The 21719-nt window shown below is 35.9% G+C and overlaps 1 protein-coding gene across 3 annotated transcripts in view; it reads left to right on the top strand.

Moving 5' to 3' along the window:
• Positions 1-21719, top strand: part of LOC105511568 (chromosome unknown open reading frame, human C9orf84) — a 105099-nt gene that overhangs the window by 43753 nt on the left and 39627 nt on the right. For all 3 annotated transcript variants that reach the window (XM_011941735.1, XM_011941730.1, XM_011941742.1), the window contains 5 exons: positions 1690-1797; positions 3557-3665; positions 8691-8785; positions 11725-11967; positions 19268-19684. In XM_011941735.1, coding sequence (XP_011797125.1) covers positions 1690-1797; positions 3557-3665; positions 8691-8785; positions 11725-11967; positions 19268-19684 — 972 coding nt within the window. The remainder of the gene's footprint in view (positions 1-1689; positions 1798-3556; positions 3666-8690; positions 8786-11724; positions 11968-19267; positions 19685-21719) is intronic.

Here is a 21719-nt window from a genome sequence, read left to right as displayed (position 1 = left end):
CCATCAATGATAGATTGGATAAAGAAAATGTGGTACATACACACCATGGAATACTATACAGCCATGAAAAGGAATGGGATTATGTCCTTTGCAGAGGTGCATGGATGGAGTTGGAAGTCATTGTCCTCAACAAACTAACGCAGGAACAGAAAGCCAAACACTGCATGTTCTCACTTAGAAGTAGGAGGTGAACGATGAGAACACATGGACACACAGTGGAGGGAACAACACACACTAGGGCCTATCGGGGGGGTGATGCAGGAGGAGGAAGAGCATCAGGAAGAATAACTAATGGATGCTGGGCTTAATACCTAGGTTATGAGATGATCTGTGCAGCAAACCACCATGGCATATGTTTACCTATGTAACAAACCTGCACATCCTCCACATGTTCCCCTTAACTTAAAAGTTGATAACATGTATAACTTCTGAACTAACAGAGAAAAAAAATAAAAAATTTCTGAGCAATATCATTAATTCTATGGAAATAAAGGAGAGCAAAGCAAGCAAAAGGCATTGGAAGCATAAAATAAGATTATGAAAGTATCACCTTTGTTTGAGTAAATATAAATTGGTTAAGCTTCTCTATTAAAAGAGAGATCGATTCCTAGATTAAATTTAAAAAGCAGATATAATGACCATATGTCTGATTGAAAGATCCTACCAACTGCAAGATGTATTATCAACTTAAGAATTTTTAGGGAAGAAAGAAACATTCTAAATGCACATACAGATTGTAAGATGCATCACAATTTCAAACAACAAAATACAAAATCTTTGTCTTACAATAAAGAACCACTGCATATGTTGTTTACAGGAGTTGGGCCTTAAGAAAAGAAAGAAAAAAAAGCCAAAGGTAAAAAATAAAGGGCTGGCAAAATGTGTCAGACAGCTGGGGAAGGCAGACAGGCAGGCAGGCAGGGAGGGAGGGAGGGAGGGGAAAATAAAAGGACAGGCAAAATGTGTCAGACATCTAGGGAGGAGAGGGAGGGAGGGAAGAGAGGGAAGAAAGAAAGCCAAAAGATCCAAAAGATAAAGAAGGGATAGGCAAAATGTGTCAGACAGCTGGAAATGAAGGAGGGAGGGAGAGAGGAAGGAGGGAAGGAAGGAAGGAAGGGAGGGAGGGAGGGAGGGAAGAACGAAGGAAGGAAGGCGGGTCAAAGATAAAAAAGGGATAGGTAAAATGTGTCAGGCAGCTGGAAAGGAAGGAGGAAGTGAGGAAAAAAGGAAGAGAGAGAGGGAGGGAAGAAGGGAGATAAAAGAAAGAAAAAAGAAAGCCAAAGTAGCAGTATTAATATAGACAAGTAGAGTTCCAGCTAAGCAAGGCATAGAAAGTCATCATATACTGATAGAGATGAAACCCTTCAAAGTGACCTCATTCTTTGAAGTTTGTAGCTTATGGATTGCCCACCCTATCTTACCTTCCAGTGATTATGTAGATTTTGCCATTTTTATTTTCCTTTGGTAATTTTGATTGACAGTTGAAGGGTAACAAGGAGTGTGCATGGAGGAATATTTACGTAAGTTAGCATTTTTTTCAGAAGTATAAATCTCTACTTCTCTCTAAAAGGAAAAATTGACATGCAATAAAAAAATAAAGATACTTTAAAAGGAAAATGCCACTGAACAAGGTTACAGAAAATTAATGTAATGGTACATTTGCTAATAGTAGAGTTTTTTCCTTTTCAGATCTTACTAACAAGCATGGAATTGAGGATATCGGGGACATAAAATTCAGCTCCACAGAGATTTTGACCATTCAAAACCAGAGTGAACCAGAAGAGTGCAGTAAACCAGGTAGAAATTTTGATAAATCATTGAGCTTATCGGGGATTACCTATTTATGATGTAAAAGTACAGTACATTCACATATACAGTGTACTGTGAGTCAGTTTCCATGTTTAAAATTTGATTGTTATAATTCTATGTCATTTTTTTCTTATTTGCCCCTTTATATTTATTGCTATTATTAACTCAGAATTCTACTGGCATCAAAACTGAATAATAGGCCTGGTGTGGTGGTTCACGCCTGTAATCCTAGCACTTTGGGAGACTGAGGTGGGTGGATCACTTGAGGTCAAGAGTTCAAGACCAGCCTGACCAATATGGCAAAACACCATCTCTACTAAAATTACAAAAATTAGCCAAACAGGCATGGTGACACATGCCTGTAATCCCAGATACTCAGGAGGCTGAGGCACGAGAATGGCTTGAACTGGCGAGGTGGAGGTTGTAGTGAGCCGAGGTCGTACCACTGCACTCTAGCCTGGGCAACAGCTAGACTCCGTCTCAACACAAACAAAAAAACTGAATAATATATAGATGGCAGTTACAAAGACTGTAGAAGAGGAATGGAGGAAATAGCATTAATATTAAAAATAGAAACCTTAAAATATTATAGCTCAGTAAATGAAATTTCTTATTTTATCTTAATATTAGCAATCTTGCTGACCACTGTCACATTTTTTAAAAATTTGAATTTTTAATCTCCCAAAGCAATCATATCATTCTCTATGTCATCATTATCATTAATATTATTATTCTACCAAATTTGGAATCTTAGAATCATCTTTTGTTCCAGTACAATGCCAAATTGTGTTGCTTCTTAACTATATTGATGGCACTGTTACTGAATTACATTTATAATTGGATCATCTGAATTATCTATTTGAAAGTTTACTGCTTTACTTATGAAAGTAATAAAACCACACTTACTAGTTAGCAATACATGAGAATCACTTTTTCAAGTACGCCCCATAAATATATAATTCTGTGCTAGGCCATCTAGAGTCCAGAGTCATTAAGGTAAATAATTATTCTTTATAATACAGTTTGTTTAACACCACTAGTAATTAGTATGGAAATAAAACTAATAATTTTTTCTTTCTTTGGAAATAAAAATAATTCTATCACCTAAGTACTGACAACACAAGCTGTTAGAATCAAAAGTCTTAATACATATAAAGCTCTTGGAATTTATGTTAAACACAGTAAACTCAATAAAGTTTAGCTATCAATGTATTTTTTAAAAATCACCACTGTTGTAGTTGAGACACAATGTGATACATATGTAATTCCTTATACAGATGGACATTTAAGACATTTTATATATATCTTGACTCAAATTTCTTTTTGTCGAAATATTTTTGTTTTAACAGAATGACCAAACATAATAAGTTGCTTACAAAAAGTTCTATATTATAATTAATTTTTATCTATTTATTTTTTTAGAGACAAAGTCTTGCTCTGTTGCCCAGGCTGCAGTACAGTGACACAATCACAGCTCATTGAAATCTCAAATTCCTGGGCTCAAGCAATCCTTCCAGCTCAGCTTCCCAGGTAGCTAGGACTACAAGCATGTGCCACCACTGCTGGCTAATTTTGTACTTTTTGTAGAGACTGATCTTGCCATGTTGCCCAGGTCTTAAACTCCTGGACTCAAGTGATCCTCCCACCTCAGCCTCCCAAAGTGTTAGAATTATAGGTGTGAGCCACCACACCTAGCCTACTTAATATTATTCAATGTTTACTTAACTTTAATTTTCATATATTTCAGGAGAGTTAGAAATGCCACTAACTCCTCTATTCCTAACATGCCAACATACTTCAGTGAATTCATTATGCACAGAACTTCAGACATTTCCATTATCTCCAGTTTGTAAAATGTAAGTAAAGATTATATCTAGAACCCAAGTTGCAATTCAGAACAAGCAGTCTTTATTTAAATCTCTCCATATAAAAGCAATTCCCAAGATACCTCTGTGAAAAAATTTAAGAGCTAGTACAGTGTCTATAATAAGTAACTAAAAGGAATATATAAATATATGTATATGTTTGGTTTTATATGCAAAGAGTATCTTTAGAAGGGCACACAAGAAACAAGTAATACTGGTTGTATCCAGAAAAGAACTAGGTAACCTAGCAATGTGGGTAGGAGAGTTTTCACAGTATGGCTTTTACACATTTCAGTATTTTTAATGTGTTTTTATGTGTTTTAATGTGTTTCAGTATTTTAATATATTATTAAAAATAAATAACTTAAAAATTTTTTAAGATCCTGGCATTGGAATAGTATGCTTAGGACATTGCCACTGGATACTTGCTAATGGCAGTCCCTACTGGCAGTCACTGCCATGAAAGGCAATGTAGTGGTGTATTAGTTTGTTAGGGCTGCCCTAACAAATACCACAGATTAGGTGGCTTAAGCAACAGAAATTTATTTCCTCACAGTTCTGGAGGCGAGAAGTGAAAGAACAAAGTGTCAGCAGGGCTGGTTTCATTCTAAGACCTCCTTCCTTGGCTTATAGATGTCCCCATGCCTTCATATATTCTTTCCTCCATCATTGTCTATACCCCAATCTCCTGTTCTTATAAGGACACGAGTCATGTTGTATTAATGGCCCTGTTTAACTTAATTACCTCTTTAAAGACCTTGTCTCCAAATATAGTCACATTCTGAGGTACTGAGGATTAGGACTTCAACATAAGAATTTTGTGGGGCCACAATTCAGCCTATAATAAAGGGTTAGAAGCTCTGAACTAGAGCCAGATTGCCTGGCTCTATCACTTTCCAACTACAGCCTTAATTGTTCTGTGCCTCCGTTTTTTTTAATCTACAATACTGGGATAATAATAATATATACCTCATAAGGTTGTTAAGAGGTCTACTAAGAGATCTGTCATAGGTCTGTGGTCAGAAATAGCCAAAGATCACAAAGCAGTGTGGACAATCATTGATCAATAGATTTGGCTATCAGTTTATTCTCACTAAGAGTACCAGGGGTCATGTCCTATCTCTAACAGAGGACATCCACTTACCTTGTTCACCTCTTGTCAATATGGTCTCAGTATTGGGTGAACCAGACATACAGAACTAAGGCTTGATTCATAAACTTGTTCAGTACCCCATCCTTATTGCACAGAATAGTCTGAAATTGTAAAATTGATATTGCAGGGCTAGGTCATTATATTCTAGTTTGAGCCAAAATTGCAGAGCTTAATAGCCCAGCATCCTTGCCCTTTGACAGAGTCTGAGATAACTTTCATTGCTATCTTAAACCATGTAGCATACATGTAACTTAATGTTTTCCAAGATTGATTAGTCTGCTCTCCTGGAATAAAGCCGCTCCAGTCCTCTGCTTCTTATGCCGGTTACAAAATTGGGAACATAACCAGTACAATTAGTCTACTATAAACCTAGAACTTAATGTGTCCTAAAATAACATATTTTCAGGAAAATGACAGTAAAGTCTACAAGTCTCTAATGAATTATTCCAGGACTGGAAACTGTGGGAGCTGTGTATTAGGTTTGAGTTCTTATTATAATTAGCTGATCTGCCAGAGGAGAGTGCTATTTGGATTGCTGGGACCAACTGGAGTCAAGGCTCTGTAATTCATCACTGGCTGCTTAGGCTTCTATTAATGGTCTCAGGAATGTGTCAAAGCATAAGACTAAGGGCCCTAAATATATCTTTATCTTCTGGCTGAGAATTATTTACACTTCTAGAGTAAATTTGTGCTATACAGAGTTCTATCATGAACTAAGAATTGTCCATATCAGATATGAATTCTAAAAAGAGCATAGGCCGGGCACGGTGGCTCAAGCCTGTAATCCCAGCACTTTGGGAGGCTGAGACAGGCGGATCACGAGGTCAGGAGATCGAGACCATCCTGGCTAACACGGTGAAACCCCATCTCTACTAAAAAATACAAAAAAAAACTAGCCGGGCGAGGTGGCGGGCGCCTGTCGTCCCAGCTACTCGGGAGACTGAGGCAGGAGAATGGCGTAAACCCGGGAGGCGGAGCTTGCAGTGAGCTGAGATGCGGCCACTGCACTCCAGCCTGGGCGACAGAGCGAGACTCCGTCTCCAAAAAAAAAAAAAAAAAAAAGGAGCATAGGACAAGTATGGAAACTACATATTTAAATACTTTTAGTTCTCTTGCTAAGGTGCAAGATATTTATTTGCAGGACATACACTGTCTTTATTAGTGCCTCTTTATTCTTTTATGTACTCCATATACCCTAATCCATCTGTTATGGCAGACTGGCATATTTAGAAACAGAAACTAGCAGAAATGTTATGATCTTTAATTTCAGTTTGATTTTAAAAGTGTTTAAACCATAATAAGCTCTTTTTAATCATAAGTTATATGTCTGTTGTTATAACTCAAATTTCTTTGAGTTATTGTTATAACTCAAAGAATTTATGAAACAAATTTTAACTAATGACTTATGATTTGGCAAAGTTAGAAAAAAAAGGTGTTCAAATTAGCTAATGGTTTTAGAGCCTATGAAACAACTGAAATAAGTCGTCCCCTCACAACTACATTTACCAGCAAGAGATAAATGACTTCCATTTGTTTGGTGACTGTAAATGCTTAAAAATCCATATTTTAAAAATGAGTTTACAATAGTCCCCCTTTTATCCAGGGAGAATAAGTTCCAAGACCCTAAATGGATGCCTGAAACTGCAAATGTTATTGAACCCTATATATACCATTTTTTTCTCATATATTCATACCTATGATAAAGTTTAATTTATAAATTAGCCATAGTAAGACATTAAGAGCAATAACTATAGTAAAATAGTAAAATAGAACAACCATAACAAATACCATCCTCATTACTCTTGTGCTTTGGAGTCATTATTAAATACAGTAAGGGTTACTTGAACACAAGCACTGTGATTCTGCAACAGCCAATCTGATAACTGGGAATGCTACTAAGTGACTAAATGGACAGGTAGTGAGTATATAGTGTGGATATGCTGGGCACAGGGATGATTCACATCCTGGGTGAGATGGTGTAGGATGGCATGAAATTTCATCACATTGCTCACAACAGTGCAATTTAAAACTCATGAATTGTTTATGGAATATTCTATTTAATATTTTGGATTGCGGTTGACCATAGATAAATGAAACTGAGTATAGTGAACTCATGGATAAGGGGGAACGACTGTATATCTCAACTGTAAAACTAAAAACAAGGAGAAAAGATGTTAAAATTTTTTTAAAAAAAGAAGGAAAAATAATAAAGAATGTTATTGTAGCTGTAACTTATTTTTATGGTCTCAATTATTTTTATTTCAGAGCACAACATTTTGGCTGAAAATAATACCCAGTTAACAATATTTTTAGTGCTTACGATATATAAGATTCTATGCTAGATTTTATGGGATGAAAAAGAAAAGTCTGTATGGCATAAGATTTTATTAACCTACTAACTGACTACTGACTTGTGAATATATTTTTATGAACAAACAATATATCAGATTCAGACATGCCTTCAGAAATCTCCATTAAGAGTGAAATGTGTGTCTATAATGGACATGGCTTGCTAGATATAACCCCTTCCTTTCACTTTAAAATAGTTGCTTACAATCTGAGGTGTTGTCAAAGAAATCTTGGTAAAATTCAGGAATTCTCTAGATTCTCAAATTTGCTACCGCATGACCAGATTTTTGGATTATGTGGGTAACCTGGATGCCTTAGACATAAAACTTAGCTTTCCACTGCCCTAGATTGTCAATTTAACTGGCATGCTCATATATGTTCCGCACCCAGCCCAAAATACTTATAATTAGCATGCTCATATATGTTCCACATGAGAAACAGAATATAATCAATTCTCACTCAGGGTAGCAGGAAGCTTGGGACACAGATTAAGGGATTTATGAATTAATACTCTTTCCCCTACCAAAGCTAGTAGCTTCATAGTTACAGATGAGCTGTAATTTACACTGATTGTCATGCATATTTTCTTCCTTCTCCCCACAGTACCCCTAAACACACGTACACAGACACACATCACTCACTCACAAACCCACCAAGATTGAATGTCTTGAACCAAACTTTAGGACTCTGCCATCTCCAGAGAAGGACTATTTTATAGTTCTGATCCTCAACCAGTAGAGGCTCCAGAATTTCTGTATGGAATAGACTTGGGGACAGCAATTTTATAAAAATTTTTGTTGAGGTTGCTATTTGCTTGGTAAGCATGATAATTTTACTTAGATTGTATTTTTATTTTTGGTGGCATATAAGGTTGATGCTAGCATAGTTTATGGAGGGAAGTGCTAAACTCTCCCAAGTCAGCCCTCTCTGGCTCCAGGTTCCATTGAGGGAGGTAGAGGTGGAAGTAATTTATAGTCCAGTAGGAACACTTTAGTTTACAAATTACCAAACTTTCCCAGGGATGGAGGAAGTGAGTACTGTATTTGATATTTGGTCTGTAGAACTCTACTGCAGTTTACACATTTATAAAGTTAATTTTTCACTTGATTTTGAGCGTAAAAGTACTTTAAAAATACTTTTTAAAAATAAAATTTTGGGCCGGGTGCAGTGGCTCACACCTGTAATCCCAGCACTTTGGGAGGGCGAGGTGGGTGGATCACTTGAGGTCAGGAGCTGGCAACCAGCCTGGCCAACATGGTGAAACCCCACCTCTACTAAAAATACAAAAATTAGTCGGGCGTGGTGGCAGATGCCTTTAATCCCAGCTGCTCAGGAGGCTGAGACAGGAGAATCGCTTGAACCTGGGGCGAAGGTTGCAGTGAGCCGAGATAGTGCCACTGTACTCCAGCCTGGGCGACAGAGTGAGACTCTGTCTCAAAAAAAATAAATAAAATTTATTATACAAAAGACTCAATATTGTTAATGTATTAAGCTTTAACTCTTTTTTTTTTCAGTAATTTGCTTACTGCTGAAGAATCAGCTAATAAATACTACATGATGTGGCAATTAGAAAGATGTAGAAGCCCTTTGAACCCATTTTTGCTTACAGGTAAAGATTAATTGCTTTTAAGTGAAAAATAGAAAGTATATGTAAAAAGGTACAACCAGTAGAAATGTGGGATATCCATTTTCTTTGACCACTTCTTAACGGAATATATAACTTAGCCTAAAACTAAAATATCAAGATATCTTCCATAAGGTTCATTATGCTAGGTGCAGAAGTATGTGACAAGATCTGGATCTTGCTGATTTTCTGGGTAATTCCTATACATGGGAGAAGGAAAAGAAATGAAATGAAATACAAGTAGTACATAAAACATAGTCCCATACATGTAATTTGTATTTCCAAATTGAATTGTTTGTTAAAAAAAAAAAAAAAAATCACATCTAATGTTAAAAGTTTTAGTTGCCCAAGCTCTCCAAAAAGGACATTTAAAAACATTTTAACAACAGCTGGAAATTAGCCGGGAGTGTCAGGGCGCACCTTTAGTCCCAGCTACTCGGGAGACTGAGGCCCAAGAATCACCTGAACCTGGGAGGGGCAGGTTGCAGTGAGCCGAGATGGCACCATTGCACTCCAGCCTGGGTGACGGAGCGAGTCTCTGTCTCAAACAAATGAACAAACAAAACAAAAAAATGGCCGGACACCGTGGCTCACACCTATAATCCCAGCACTTTGGGAGGCCGATGCGGGCAGATCACTTGAGGCCAGGAGTTCGAGACCAGCCTGGTCAACATGTTGAAACCCCCTGTCTACTAAAAATACAAAAATTAGCTGAGCATGGTGGTGCACACCTGTAGTCCCAGCTACTCTGGAGGCTGAGGCAGGAGAATCCCTTGAACCAGGGAGGTGGAAGTTGCAGGAGCTGAGATTGCCACTGCACTCCAGCCTGGGCAACATGGCAAGACTCCATCTCAAAAATAAATAAATAACATTTTAGCAAAACTTGTTTATAGTTTAACAAAATAATTTTGAAGTAAATATACATTTCACATGTATATTCAAAATTTATCTGAGTAAAGTTAAACTCTTGTCTGTGTCTGAACTATTCTATTATGGAAATGGAACTTTGGATAAGGTATTCTTTTAAAAAATGTTTAAATGAATCACTGAGTTGCATTTGGAGGCCAAAAACAAAGTGAAAACAGGAATCCTGGGAAGCAAGTAAGCACCAAAGCTGGCTTTCACTCCAAGCTTTTTATTAAACCTTGGAGACTTTGAACTTTTGTTTTGAGGTCTACATGTAGTGTAGAGTCAAGAAATATCCTATGTGGAGGGTCTGATAGGGGACCCCTACATAAAACTGGCAGTTCAACAAACTACCATCAAAATAAGAGCATACAAAAATAAACCACCATATCGAAGGGAACTCTGAATACATTTGCATATTTCTACCTTGCAGCTGGAAGAGAGGAAAAGAAAAAACATTTCTCTTAAGTACTTCTAACCAGTAGGTAGCTATCATACCTGGCTGCAGTCAGAATTCAAACCACCTACATAATTTGAAAAATAGTGATGATTTAATTTAAAGTGGTCCCAGGTTGACAGTGCCTCCCAAACACATAGAAAAACAAAAGTAAATCCTTTCTAGAGGAAAATAAATTTTTTTCTGGAGGAATGTACTTCAACTCATGCTTCAAAGACCTTCAACAAAATTGAGAGAAACACATGCTAATAGACAAAAATCACAAAATATATTGGCATCATCAATGAGATATAGCAGTAACATCAGACATCAAAATCAGATCATATATTGAAATTATCAATTACATAGTATAATATACTTTTAAAGCCAAAAAAGGGGGGGAACAAAACATCTTGTATTATTTCTTACAACTGCATTTGAATCTACAATTATTTCTATCTGAAGAAAAGGAATGGACTGTTGATGTACACAACATAGATGATCTCAAAATAATTATGCAGAATGAAAGAAACCACAAAAAATTCATATGGTATAATTCCATTTATCTAAAATTCTAGAAAATGTAGTTTAATCTATAGTGGCAGGAAGCAGAATAGTGGTACAGGGGTTGGGGGATGAGGAAGATTAGAAGGGAGGTATAAAGAGGCAGGAGGGATATAAAACTTTGGAGGGAATGGATATGTTCATTACCTTGATTGTGGTAATGGATTCATGAATGTATAAATACATAAAAACTTATCAGACTTTTCACTCTAAATATGTGTAGTTTATTGCATGTCAGTTATACTTTAATAAAACTAGTAAAAATTATACCTATCTTATAAAATTATTTAGGGATTTGTTAAGAATAATGCATGTAAAGAAAGCACTTAGCACAGTGCCAGATGTTTTTTAGTAACTCGTAATTACTATTATTAATATTAGTATTTTTAAGTTTTAATTTCTTCTTAATATTACTGTCATTATAAAAGCACCATTCCAAAATTAGAGTTTCAAAATTTATAATCCTAATTTCAGGTTGATGTTTATAATGCAGATAATAATATTAGGTAGTTGTGCTACTTCAGTTCCTCTATATGTTAGGCTAGAAAGTAATGAGGCAGTAAGCTTTGTACCACAATGTCTAAGATGATATAGTCATCATAAAATCTGAACAAATATATCTTCTTGTTTAGGCTTATTATAATAAGTTAGAATTTCTAATTTAACAAAGCTTATATTACTTCAAAATGTTAATCAAACATATTAATTTAGTAATTGAAAATGGTCAAACAAGAGTTCCTTGTCCTACTAAATATTAGAATAATTTTAACTTCTTGATATTTTCAAAGAGTGAAATAAATCCTTTATGTGACTTCTACTGCTATAATAGCTTGAACTTTTACAAATATTAGCATCTTGAGAACAAAAATACCAGCTATAACTTCAGGTTTCCCTTTTTTTCTAATGCATGAAAATGCATTTCATAAAGAAATTCCAGTGTGGTTCTGTTTATTGTGTTTTGTTTCTTTTGCTTTATAGCCTGTTTCTAACTGTTCGTTTTTTATTTTTTTTTTGTTAGCGCCAAGAATTCAAGAGCCCCACCGCCAATATTCAGTTGCAGATTTGAAAAAGATACTTTCAGTTAAAGAAGAAAGTCTTGTGCTTAATCTGGAAAAGGCAGAGTGGTGGAAACAAGCAGGACTAAATCTGAAAATGATGGAAACGTTGGAACATCTGAATACATATTTATGTCATAGTAATTTGTCTTCTAATGACACTGAAATTGAGGTATTTTTGCCTACAAAAGTGCTTCAATTAGAATGTAAGTACATAATAGTAAATATTAGTCATGTAAACATTTTCAGAATGTGAAAATGTTAGATTCTAGATTTCCTCTAGGTAACTGGGAAAATCGTTGGGTTCTAGCATTCCATATAGGCCCTGGCTCTGCCAGGTTTTATGACTTTGGATTTCTCTAGGTCCCATTTCCTTGAAAAAATGATGAAATTTGACTAGCTAACCCTAAAATCTTGTTATGTCCTGAAATTCTATAGTCTCAGTTTTTAAATTTCTAGCCATTTTAATTTAAAGTGACTTTGTTTCCTTCTATAAATGATTAAATTGCTAGCAGTTTCTGTTCACATCAGCCTAGATGCAAACCAGAATTTTGCAGTAACTGTTTTTTGACCTAAAGCTGAACATTAGCGTTCAATAATATCACTCATTGACAACAGAGGATCTTTGTTACTTAAAAGTTTACTAATTCATTTTTTACCGTCCAATTTAAGAAGGCAAAAATATCTTTTGAGTGTCTATGTCTTGAGCTATTTGGGTTGCTATATATGGCATTATATTAATAGTAAATTGAACATATTTAGCATGAATTATATATTTTTTGGGGTGTGTGGTTTTTTTTTCCCCCCTGAGACACAGTCTCTGTTGCCCAGGCTGGAGCACAGTGGGATGATCTCAACTCACTGCAACCTCCACCTCCCAGGTTCAAGTGATTCTCCTGCCTCAGCCCCCCAGGTAGCTGGGATTACAGGTGCCCACCATCACACCAGACTAATTTTTGTATTTTTAGTAGAGATGGGGTTTCACCATGTTGGCCAGGCTGACCTCAAGTGATCTGCCCACCTCAGCCTCCCAAAATGCTGGGATTACAGGCATTAGCCACCATACCCAGTCAGATTTGGGAAAGTTTATAGTTTATTATAGAATAATGAACATATTTAGAAATAAATTTTAGAAATTACTATCTATGTTGGGAGATTGGTCTAAGGAGATAAGCAATCTGAATAAGAATTGTTATCAGCAAGGAGTGTTTCAAAGACAGAAGACAGAACAATTTTTTTTTTTTTTTAACATATACCCAGTAATGGGATTGCTGGGTCGAACGTAGTTCTGTTTTAAGTTCTTTGATAAATCTCCAAACTGTTTCCACAGTGGCTGAACTAATTTACATCCCCCACCAAGAGTGTATAAGTGTTCTCTTTTCTTCACAGCCTTACCAGCCTCATTGTTTTTTGGCTTTTTAATAGTAGCCATTCTGAATGGTATGAAATGGTACCTCCTTGTAGCTTTGATTTGCATTTCTCTGATGACTGGTGATGCTGAGCACTTTTTTCATGTGTTTGTTGGTCACTTGTAAGTCTTCTTTTGAAAAGTGTCTGTTCATGTCTTTTGCCCATTTTTTAATGAGGTTGTTTTTTGCTTGTTCAATTGTTTAAATTTCTTGTAGATTCTGGATATTAGATCTTAGTTGGATGCATAGTTTGTGATTATTTTCTCCCATTCTGTAGACTGTTTACTTTGTTGATAGTTTCTTTTGCTGTGCAGAAGCTCTTTAGTTTAATTAGGTCCCACTCAGCAAATTTTGTTTTTGTTGTGATTGCTTTTGAGGACTTAGTCATAAATTCTTTCCCAAGGCTGATGTCCAGAATGGTGTTTCCTAGGTTTTCCTCTATGATTCTTACAGTTTAAGGTCTCACATGTAAATATTTAATCCATCTTGAGTTAATTTTTATATATGGTGAAAGGTAGGGATCCAGTTTTATTCTTCTGTATATGGCTAGCCAGCTATCCCAGCACCATTTATTGAATAGGGAGTTCTTTTCCCCTTGCTTATTTTTGCTAGCTTTGTTGACGATCTGATGGCTGTAGGTGTGGACTTTATTTCTAGGTTCTCTCTTCTGTCCCATTAGTCCTTGTATCTGTTTTTGTACCAGTACCTTGGCATTTTGGTTACACTAGCCCTATAGTATAGTTGGAATCAGGTAATGTGATGCCTCTGGCTTTATACTTTTTGCTTAGGATTGCTTTGGCTACTGAGGTTCTTTCTGGTTTTGTATGAGCTTTAGAATAGTTTTTCCTAGGTCTGTGGAAAATGATATTGATAGTTTGATAGGAATAGTGTTGAATCTGTACATTGCTTTGGGCAGGATGGTCATTTTAACTATATTGATTCTTCCAATCCATGAGGATGTAATGTTTTTCCTTTTATTTGTGTCATCTATGATTTATTTCAGCAGTGTTTTGTAGTTCTCCTTGTAGAGGTCTTTTATCTCATACATCTCATACATGCACTAATATGTTCATCACAGCACTATTGACAATAGCAAAGACATGGAATCAACCTAGGTGCCCATTAACACTGGATTGGATAAAGAAAATGTGGTACCAATGAGATACCATCTCACACCAGTTAGAATGGTGATCATTAAAGTGTCAGGAAACAACAGATGCTGCAGAGGATGTGGAGAAATAGGAACGCTTTTACATTGTTGGTGGGAGTGTAAATTAGTTCAACCATTGTGGAAGACAGTGTAGCGATTCCTCAAGGATCTAGAACCAGAAATACCATTTGACCCAGCAATCCCATTACTGTTGAGTACTATGCTCAGGACCTGAGTGATGGGATCAGTCATAGCCCAAACCTCAGCATCATGCAATATACCCAGGTAACAAACCTGCCCAGGTACTCCTAAATCTAAAGTAAAAAGTTCAAATTATTTTTTAATCCCTAAAAAATTACAAATAGAAAATACCAAAATATATAACAGATATATAAGTGCTCCTTGGGATAAATATATGATTATAAATAGTTCTACTATAAAGACACATGCACACATATGTTTATTGTGGCACTATTCACAATAGCAAAGACTTGGAACCAACCCAAATGCCCATCAATGATAGACTAGATAAAGAAAATGTGGTACACATACACCATGGAATACTATGCAGTCATAAAAAAGGATGAGTTTTATGTCCTTTGCAGAGACATGGATGAAGCTGGAAACCATCATTCTCAGCAAACTAACACAGGAACAGAAAACCAAACATCACATATTCTCACTCATAAGTGAGAGTTGAACAAGGAGAACACATGGACACAGGGAGGGGAACATCACACACCGGGGCCTGTTGGGGGGTGGGGTCTAGGGGAGGGATAGCATTAGGAGAAATGCCTAATGTACATGAAGGGTTGATGAGTGCAGAAAACCACCATAACATGTATGTTATGGTGCACATTCTGCACATGTATATATATAAAGTATATATATATAAAAAAAGAAAATGTGATACATACACACCATGGAATAGTACACAACCATAAAAAATAATGAAATAATGTCCTTTGCGGTGACATGGATGCAGCTGGAGGCCATGATCTTAAGTGAATTAACTCAGGAATGGAAAACCAAATACTGCATGTTCTAGTTAGTGGGAGCTAAACATTGGGTATTCATAGACATAAAGATGGCAACAATAGAAACTGGGGGCTATTAGAGGGGGGAAGTGGGGGAAAAGGTTGAAAAACTAACTGTTGAGTACTATGCTCAGTACCTGGGTGATGGGATCAGTCATAGCCCAAACCTCAGCATCATGCAATATACCCAGGTAACAAACCTGCCCAGGTACTCCTAAATCAAAGTAAAAAGTTCAAATTATTTTTTAATCACTAAAAAACTACAAATAGCAAATACCAAAATATATAACAGATATATAAGTGCTCCTTGGGATAAATATATGATAGACTATTAACTGTCATCATATCTCCATCTGTGTTTCCACTCACTTCTGTAGTGTACTCCTGTGGCTCACTAGTAATATAACCGTAGTAGTAACACAAATTCCAGGTTCAAAGGTAACCTAAGAAAATCTGTTTTCTTATTTCTTGAATATTCGTTATAAAAAGAACAGTAAGCAATGTAAAATAAATTTTTTACAAAGGCAGAAGACAAAGATGTTTGGATGGCTAGGAAAGAGAACAGATAGACTGTATCAAGCAAATACACACCAGTCCAGTTCAGGCCTAGATGGTACCCATGGTGGAATAAGAATGTTAAATAAGATTAGGTCAGGTTAGTAGACAAAGACAAGGCAGAAGATTTTATGAGGTCTTCAAATATCCATATAATGTATTAAATCTATAAAACTATGTAAAGTCTTTATTGTGATTTATAACTAATTTGAGATTAAAATAAAACATATCATTCATATTTGATATTCTTGATATCCAATAAATTATGATAATTCTGAAGTTGGAAATGCTGTTGGAAAATGACAGCAATACACTTCCTTGATGCAAGATTACCACAAAACTTCAATTTGTAAAAAAAGAATGTTTGACAGTATAATTAAATGTATAGCAGTATAATTCTGAAGTTTAAGTAGCAATAACTATATCTGGAACCCATGCCAAATGGTCAGGGTAGGGGTGCTTAAAGAGAGAATAATAAAGGAAAATAATGAGAAAACTGAAATAATAAACAGTTTCTATTCACCTGCTAAACATACCAGATTACCACTAGACAATATCTGAAAAGTGGCACTCAGATCCTATTTGGCCCACATATTATTGACTCATATGGTGTTTTAATTAGTTAACAACTTTTTTTTTTTTTTTCGAGACAGAGTCTTGCTCTGTTGCCCAGGCTGGTGTGATCTCAGCTCCTTACAACCTCCACCTCCTGGGTTCATGCAAGTCTCCTGTCTCAGCCTCTCAAGTAGCTGGGACTACAGCCACGTGCCACCACGCCTGGCTAATTTTTGTATTTTTAGTAGAGATAGGGTTTCGCTATGTTGGCCAAACCAGTCTCGAACTCCTGATCTCAGGTGATCTGCCCGCCTTGGCCTCCCAAAGTGCTGGGATTGCAGACGTGAGCCACCATGCCCAGCCTCTCTGTTCCTTTATTTATCATCCTAGAATCACATAGGGGCAGCTAAGTAGTTGCCCCCAGAAACAGGTAAGAACAATTCATTAATTAAATTAACTCCAAGGCCAATCTGTGCTCTAGGCTGAAGGTGAATCTGTTTCTCAACTCAAATTATACACAGCCATTTTGTCTAATACTTTTGGGAAAGGATTCACCATTCTAGATGCCATTAAGAACATTCCTTTTTCTTGGGAGGAGGCCAAAATATCAACATTAGCAAGACTGAAAAAAGTTGATTTGAACCTTCATGGATGATTTGAAAGGGTTCGAGACTTTAGTGGTGCAAGTACATAACTACAGATGTGGTGGAAATAGCAAGAAAACTAGAATTAGAAGTGGAACCTGAAGGTGTAGTTGAATTGCTGCAATGTCATGCCAAAGCTTGAACAAATGAGGAGTTGTTTCTTATGGATGGGCAAAGAAAACGGTTTCTTGAGATAGAATCTACCCCGGTGAAGATTCTGTGAACATTGTTGTAATGACAACAAAGGATTTGGAATATTCCATAAACATAATTGATAAAGTAGTGGCAGGGTCGGAGAGGATTGACTCCAACTTTTTTTTTTTTTTTGAGACCAAGTCTCGCTCTGTCATCAGGCTGGAGTGCAGTGGCACAATCTTGGCTCACTGCACCCTCTGCCTCCTGGGTTCAAGCGATTCTCCTGCCTCAGCCTCCTGAGTAGCTAGGACTACAGGCATGCGCCACCACGCCCAACTAATTTTTGTATTTTTGGTGGAGACAGGTTTCACCACGTTGGCCAGGATGGTCTCGATCTCTTGACCTCATGATCTGCCTGCCTTGGCCTTCTCAAAGTGCTAGGATTACAGGCATGAGCCACGCTCCCAGCCTTGACTCCAATTTTGAAAGTTCTACTCTGGGTGAATGCTGTCAAACAGCACATGCTACAGAGAAATCTTTTGTGAAAAGGAAAGTCAGTCCGTGTGGCAAACTTCATTGTTGTCTTAGTTTAAGATATTTTCACAGCCACACCAATCTTTAGCAACCACCACTCTGACAGTCAGCAGCTGTCAACATTGAGACAAGACCCCCTAGCTGGGTACAGTGGCTTTCACCTGTAATTCCAGCACTTTGGGAGGCCAATGTGGGAGGATTACTTGAGCCCAAGAGTTCAAGATCAGCCTGGGCAACATAGCAAAACTTTGTCTCTCCTAAAAATAAAAATAAAAGCCTGGCACGGTGGTATGCACCTGTAGTCTCAGCTACTTGGGAGGCTGGTGGGAGGATTGCTTGGGCCCAGGAGTTGGAGGCTGCAGTGAGCTATGATTGTGGAACTGCATTCCAGCCTGGGCTACAGAGGAAGACCATGTCTCAAAAAGAAAAAAAACAAAGACACCCGACCCTTAGCAAAAAGTTTATGACTTGCTAAAGGCTCAGATGATCATTAGCATTTTTGGGCAATAAAGTATTTTAAAATTAAAGTATGTACTTGTTTGTTTAGACATAATGCTATTGTGCACAATACATTGCAGTATAGTGTAAATATAATTTTATATGTACTGAGAAATCAAAACATTTGCGTGACTCACTTTAACGTATTTACTTTATTGTGATGGTCCAGAACTGAACCCACAATACCTCTGAAGTATTCCTGTAACAGTTTTATCAAGATACATTTCACATACCATACAATTGACTCATTTAAAGTACACCATTCCATGGTTTTTAGTATAAGCCCAGAGTTGTGCAGTCATCACCACAACCCATTTTAGAAAACTTTTACCATCCCCAAAAGAAATCCTGTACCCGTTAGTAGTCACTCCCTCTTTTACTCAGCTCTGGAACCACTGTTCTCTCTCTATAGATTTGCCTTTTCTGGACATTTTATATAAATGAAATCATACAATATGTGGCCTTTTGTGATGCTTCTTTCACTTAGTATGTTTTCAAGATTCATCTATTTTGTAGAATATGCATATCTTAGGTGAACTATTGTTGAAGTCTTTTGCCAAATTTTTAATTGGGTTCCTTTTTAAATATAAGAGTTCTTTATATATTTTGGATATAGTCCTTTGTCAGTTATAGTATTGCAAGTATTTTTTTCCACTGTGGCTTACCTGGTAGGTAAGTGTTTGACACATGGAGTAACTGTTACCTCCAAGGCTCTGACTCATAAGCCTATCAACAAAAGGGCTTTACTGGAATTTCTTCTTTGCTTGGTAAACTAGCTCCTACAGTACGAAAAAGGGTGCTAAATTTTGATCCTTTTAAAAATTTTATTTTATTCAGACCAAAAATTGATTTTCAAAGCATTAAACAAAGTACTCGTAAAGATCAAATTACACTAATAAGAAACCACAAGTAAAAGTTATTCAAATACCTAATAGAACACTCATTTAGGTGTGGAGGTTATTTGTGTATTTTTTATTTTCTGTTTTCAGCATGTTTAGAACATAAAAGTCATTCTTCACCTATTGCACTTATTGATGAAAAATCTACAAATGATCGTTTATCACTTCCACAAAAGAGTCCATCTCTGGCAAAAGAAGTACCAGATCTATGTTTTTCTGATGAATATTTCTCTGATAAAAGAGCAGCAAAAGAAGAAAAACCAAAGAATGACCAAGAACCAGTAAATAGAATAATCCAAAAGAAAGAAAATGAAGATCACTTTGAACTTGATTGCATAGAACCATCTATTAAATCATCTTCCTCTTCAATAATTAAAAAAGCATCTTTTGAACATGATAAAAAACAAGAGAATGATTTGGACCTTTTGAGCGACTTTATTATGCTGCGAAATAAATATAAGACTTGCACCTCAAAGACTGAAGTCACAAACAGTGATGAAAAACATGGTAGGTAATTTAATAATATTTTGCCATAGATATGGTAGGCTCAAAGACTAAGTACATAATTTATTATAGAAGGCCAGGAGATAAAGTTCTTCTAAATAAAATTATATTATTTTTCATAGTCAAGGAAAATATCATTGATTCTTGATACTTCTTGTATACAGATAGATATGGATATATAGGCATGATTTAGATACAGATATGTATTTTTCAAAAAATCTAAAAATGCATTTGAATTTGTAACAAAAGCCACTATTTGTAAAACTTGCTTTCTACCACATGGCCTTAGAAATTCATAGTATTTCTAACTTTTGTTGGTCAATTCTGCCATTCTTTTTTCTCTTTCAGCTATCAGTCCTGTCTCAGTATTTTAAATTATATTTTTATGTGTACTTGAAAGACAATTTTCTCTGCCTATTTGTGTATTACTCTTTCTAACATTACCTAACAGTTTCTGTTTGAGTTGTAACTGTCTTATATTCACTGCTTACAGCCACATCAAAGGTAATATAATATGTCATGTCATTTTACTTCCCATAAAAATAAAATAGGCATTCCAGAAAAAGTTTGACATAGGTTACGCTGATGAAATAAATACAACAATATATTTATTTATTTATTGGCTGCTATTGTTTATTCCTAAATTTCAGTACACATTGATGCAACCTAATGACTAGGGACATTGGAAACTTTTGATATTTATAGATTGTTACACTCAGAAACACCAGAAATATTTTCTAATGATCAATTTGTTTGATAAATCCTATTCTTTCTTCATAAGGTTAATAATATTATCATAAATACAGGTATCTTTATGCTTTATAAAGCACTTTTACATGTATTGTCATATTTGATCTGTTTAGAAACTTTGTTGAGGAATCAAAGTAGGTAGTATTACCCCATTTCACAGTTACAGAATACAAAAATATTTATGTGACTCAGAGACAGTTAGGTCTTACTGTCTCATATACTATTAATAGACACAAGATCTTCAGTTCTTAATGTCATGATGGTTATATTTATTTTTCCAAAAGATGTGACAACCTTTTATAAATCTGCTTAAAGTAATATTACTGGGGCTCACACCTCTAATCCCAGAACTTTGGAAGGCTGAGGCAGGAGAATTGTTTGAGGCCAAGAGTTTGAGACCAGCCTGAGCAACATAATGAGACCCCATCTCTAAAATTAGCCAAGTGTGGTGGCACACACATGTAATCTCAGCTACTCAGGAGGCTGAGGTGGGCAGATGCCTTAGCCCAGGAGTTTGAGGTTATGGTGAGCTGTCATTTTTTAAAAAGTAATATTACTGTGTCAATCAGTGCATTTTTCATGGTAAAAATGCAGAATAATATTTAAAGATTTCAGAATTCTGTAATCTTTTCTATTTCTACATATTCAACTTAAAGTTTCTTTTTATGTAATAGTTTGTCCACCTTATAACTTACCTTGCCAGATGACAATTCTGTATGTAACTGAGCTTTTTCTAACCAATATTTGGACCATAATTGAAGCATCACTTCTGCATAAAAATAAGCAAAATATAAATAATTATTGTATAAATGTGATACAAAAATAGGAAGTTTTCAAAGATTTGTTATTCTCAGACTTGTTCATGTTTTCTGATCCTATTTATATTTGGTGCAAAAAAGGAATCCACACCAAAATTAACACTGACATCTTTTTCTGGTTGCCATAGTGGTGATAATGGCTCATGATAGGGTATATTATCAACAGAAAGTGAGGGAAAGCAGCAAGAAAGGAGGACAATGTAAAAAAGAATAAAAATAGGAAAGATCACAAAATTCTGAAATCTTTAAATATTATTTTATCTTTTCTTATTTAAAAAATTAGCCATTCATTTACTAAAGAATTAAAGGAACATGAATGTTATGGGGGGAATGTTTCTGTTGTCCTGATGTTTCCTCAATTAAGTGTTAAGTTCCTGGTCTCTTTGCCTTTTTATACATCTCTCCAGAGGGGACAGAAAGAATGATCTGAATTGTAAAGTCAAAATAATAAATTGGACATAAGTTGTGGG

The sequence above is a fragment of the Colobus angolensis genome, unplaced genomic scaffold (genome assembly GCF_000951035.1).
Source record: "Colobus angolensis palliatus isolate OR3802 unplaced genomic scaffold, Cang.pa_1.0 Scaffold103, whole genome shotgun sequence".
In the NCBI taxonomy this organism is placed as follows: domain Eukaryota; kingdom Metazoa; phylum Chordata; class Mammalia; order Primates; family Cercopithecidae; genus Colobus; species Colobus angolensis.
This window is presented reverse-complemented; position numbering and strand designations above follow the sequence as displayed.